Genomic DNA, 3764 nt, shown 5'->3' on the forward strand with positions numbered 1-3764 from the left:
GACGTTAAAGCGTTTAAAGATCTTAAATTAAGCTTACAATGATGCAAAAGAGGGTGTACAAATTTTGCTAGTCGTGGCGCACAATGAATCGGAGTGACTAATTGAAGAAAATTGGATAGAAAATGCAGCGCGCCCCGACACGCAGTCAACCAGGCTGACTGTCAAAAGAAAAGTTGGCAGAACGTCCAGTGACGGTTTCTGACGGGATTTTGGCCCTAAAAAGCAGTTTTTAACATTTCAAACACTAAGCTTTCCTCTTCAGCTTTTATCTTTCCTCTCTTATGAAGCAAAAACTTTAGGAAAACCTTAATTTATCATTTAATTTCAATTTCTCTACGCATTGAGAACAGATTTGCACTCTAATTTAGTAAGAATTATTTTATCTTTCTTCTTTGCTTTCATTCTATGGATTACTTTTTCTCCTATTTTAATATCTACAACATTATGAACTAATTTCCTATTCTAGCGTTTGGGATATTCAAATTTATGAGTTAAAATTGTTTGTGATTGATTTATGCTTTTTGATTAAATTGTTCTTGTTATGATTATGAATTGGCCATTGATTAATCTTTGTAAATGATGAATGAGATCGAGAGATGAATTTATTGTTGGATCATGGTTTAATACGTTGGATTTGATCGGAAACGTGTAATCTAATTGATTTATTAGTTCTATTCAATTATTTTGCATAGTCTCAAAGCATGAATACGAAAATTATTGCATTGAGTTCTTACGTGAATGTGTCGTTAGGATTGATAGATTGTGCTCATCTTTTGCTAACGTGTTAACTCTCGAGGCGAATATTTCTGGACCCTAGACTCATTTTTCCTCTTGTTATTCGTTTTATAATCATTTTTATATTTGCATTGAATTTACTTTAGATTCTCTAGGAATAAACATTGAACTAGTTGGATAGAATGTTTAGGATGTAATTATTTTCCGTGTGTTACATATAGATTGCTAGCCCTATTAAGTCTTCTTTGTGGATACGACTTGAGCAACTTATCATTCTACGATTGACATCGTTCTCTTGCGAGCAATCTAGAGGTATATTTTAAATTGAACAATGCTGATTAATATAATCATGGACGATTTGATTTGACAAGGATTATGAGAAAACCAAAATAATTTCCAATATTTTCACAATACCCGAAATCATAAAAGCATGCAAAGCCACCGACACCGAGTGCACAAAACAACCATTCAACCAAACTCATTTACATAAAATAAAATAAAATAAAAACTTTTGGTTGACCTATGTACAATATAATATAACTATTTATGTTAGTTTCTTCTGTATCCTAAATACTGATCGAAGCACATATTCTAAGATTTCTTTTCTCCTCTTTTTTTTTTTTTTTCTGTTGTTGGTGTTGGTGTTGAGGGATAAAAATGAAACACACAGACACACACTAGGCCGCACTGTTGAGTTGTATATACTGATTGGACGAATCCTGCCTTCGCAATCTAATTTCGTCGTTCACCTTCTTGATGAACGCCTCAACTCGCTGGTTCAACTCGTCCTGACTCGGCGATACCTCTTTCCTGATGTCCGAGCTCGACGCTGATTCGTTCTGACTCGCCCCCTCCCTTATCTTCTTCCACGCACTCTCCAGCGTCTCGTATTCTTCCTCCGCCGTCTCCCTAACTCCTCCTGCTAATTCATCACTACTATTACTCTTTTCTGTCAAATAAATTAAACTTCGATCATCTTATGACTACGCTTCCAAGTTAATTGAATTGAATAAGACTTTACATACCGATATTTATATTTTATTGAGAGTGGGAAAAGAAGTAAAAGCAAAATAAAAGAGGAAAAATATGAAAACATTAAAGTGTTTGAAGACAATAAAATTGCGATCGATAAAATTGTGAAGAAAGAATAAAACGATTTTTTAGTATTGAACGGCGTCACACGTCTCCGTCACTCTTAAACCTTAATTTGTGGTGGATAACAATACAACAATAATTAATCTTGAAAAACATATCAATAACATCAACATTAATCAGGGCAGGGAACAGATTATGATGCGAAATAGACTTACTTGGATAAATGTTTCCAATTTTATTCTGCGGCGACAGAGAGTTGCGCGTCAATGGCCAGTCTTTAGACGCCTCGACTAGCCGGTTCAACTTTCTTTGACTCGGCCGCGACTCGTTGCGAATCGACCGCTCTTTGAAGCTCTTCGATTTCCGCCGTGCCCCGCGGTGCCGGACTTCTTCTTGAATGGCGCGTGATGACGCCTGCTCTCCTGTGACATAACCCCACAATTCACTCTTTTTTCTCTATTATAACTGTAAAAGACAAACAAAAAAAGGGTTGCCCCAAGTAATCTAAAATACCAGAGAAATAAACTGATGAAATTCTAACTCATATACAGTGGACAAGAAGAAGCGCACAACTAAATATTTTGAATAGCGTCTGCTCCCCTTTTCTATGTGTGAACAGTGAGGTTCGGGTTCAAACTCCTAAGCTCCCCTCCCCAAAGTCAAAAATAAAATAAAAAAATAGCGTCACGTCTGCATGCGTAACTACTTAGAAGAATCTAACCGACGCCGTTACGCTTAAGACTCAATTGCTCTAAAAAATTATAAACAGAAAAGACTAAAATTTAGATTGCTGGAATTAAAATAATAATAATAAGTTACTGTTTTCAGAAAAAGAAAAAAATAGTAAGTACTTAATTTAAGAAAGAAAAAAAGCAAACATTTTCTGATGAAAATCAACTTACTTTCAGCAACGTTTCCGGTTGGATCCACCGGCGGAAAAAAATCCGATCGAAATTCCGGCGAGAAAATCTCTGGCGATGGAATATTGTACGTCAAAGTACTGCCGTCCAAATCCAATGCGTCGTCCTGACCTTCATCTCCAACCACAATTTTTTCTTCCGCATCCGCGCCGACTTCCAAACCATTCACCATCACCGGTTTCAGCTCCACAACCCTATCTTCTCTCTCGTACACCGCCGCCGCCTCCGGAACCTCCACCACATCCCTGACCTCCGGCGGAGGTGAGTAAGCCACATAATACGCCGGCGGAGGAGTTTTAACAGAAATCAGATGCTGCGATCGAACCGGCGGCGCCGGCTGGATCCGGCGGAAGCGCGACGCGACGGCGATGGCTATGATGATGCCGTTGATTACGATATGCAGATACGGCGGCCTCAGCCATGGCAGAATGAGCGACCATATCGCTGGAATTTCGTTCATTGCCATAGCTAAGGAAATTATAGCCCCAGCTGAAACTAAAACCACCAAAATCATGCTATTCATCGATTTCATTGAATGCAAATTTCTGAGTGTAGATGCTGGAAGTTATGTGGCAGAAGGGAGATATATAAGCGGTTTATTTGGGCCGTTTTAAATGGGCCTTTTTGGTATTGGACCTAAACTTAGTGGGCCTTGTGGGTCCATGTTTGAATACAGGTAATTAATGGCCTATTGGTGGAAAACGTTATCTAGATAAGTAAATTAGTGGTAATAAGAAAATAAGAAAATAAAATTGTTTGACTCTTGAAACTGAATATCATAGCACACGTCAAGCTTCTGCTGACCCAAATTAATACAGGTAGTGATTTTACTTCAAAGACGGTTTATAAATTGTTTAATATTATAATATGTTATCATGAAATAATCTTTTTGACGAGTGTGGTGGTTTTGATATAGTGTATACCACGCGCGCGCGACATGATATGTCATTACATTAATAATGTATTTCACCGTTCGTAGTAATTATATTGTTTGTTCATTAATATATATATATA

At 37.5% G+C, this 3764-nt stretch overlaps 1 protein-coding gene across 3 annotated transcripts; it reads right to left on the reverse strand.

Moving 5' to 3' along the window:
* Positions 1 to 1187: 1187 nt before the first annotated feature.
* LOC131012421 (uncharacterized) lies at positions 1188 to 3309 on the reverse strand. Of its 3 annotated transcripts, none has more exons than XM_057940376.1 (3): positions 2733 to 3309; positions 2046 to 2252; positions 1188 to 1654 (listed from the first exon to the last, which is right to left on the reverse strand). In XM_057940376.1, exons 1-3 carry the CDS (start codon positions 3280 to 3282, stop codon positions 1413 to 1415), a joined length of 999 nt encoding a protein of 332 aa, XP_057796359.1. In that variant the 5' UTR covers positions 3283 to 3309; the 3' UTR covers positions 1188 to 1412. The 3 variants fall into 3 exon arrangements, with proteins under 3 accessions (XP_057796359.1, XP_057796358.1, XP_057796357.1); XM_057940375.1 differs by having other exon boundaries at positions 1188 to 1657; XM_057940374.1 differs by having other exon boundaries at positions 1188 to 1684.
* Positions 3310 to 3764: the final 455 nt, after the last annotated feature.

This window comes from Salvia miltiorrhiza, chromosome 2, assembly GCF_028751815.1.
Source record: "Salvia miltiorrhiza cultivar Shanhuang (shh) chromosome 2, IMPLAD_Smil_shh, whole genome shotgun sequence".
NCBI lineage: Eukaryota > Viridiplantae > Streptophyta > Magnoliopsida > Lamiales > Lamiaceae > Salvia > Salvia miltiorrhiza.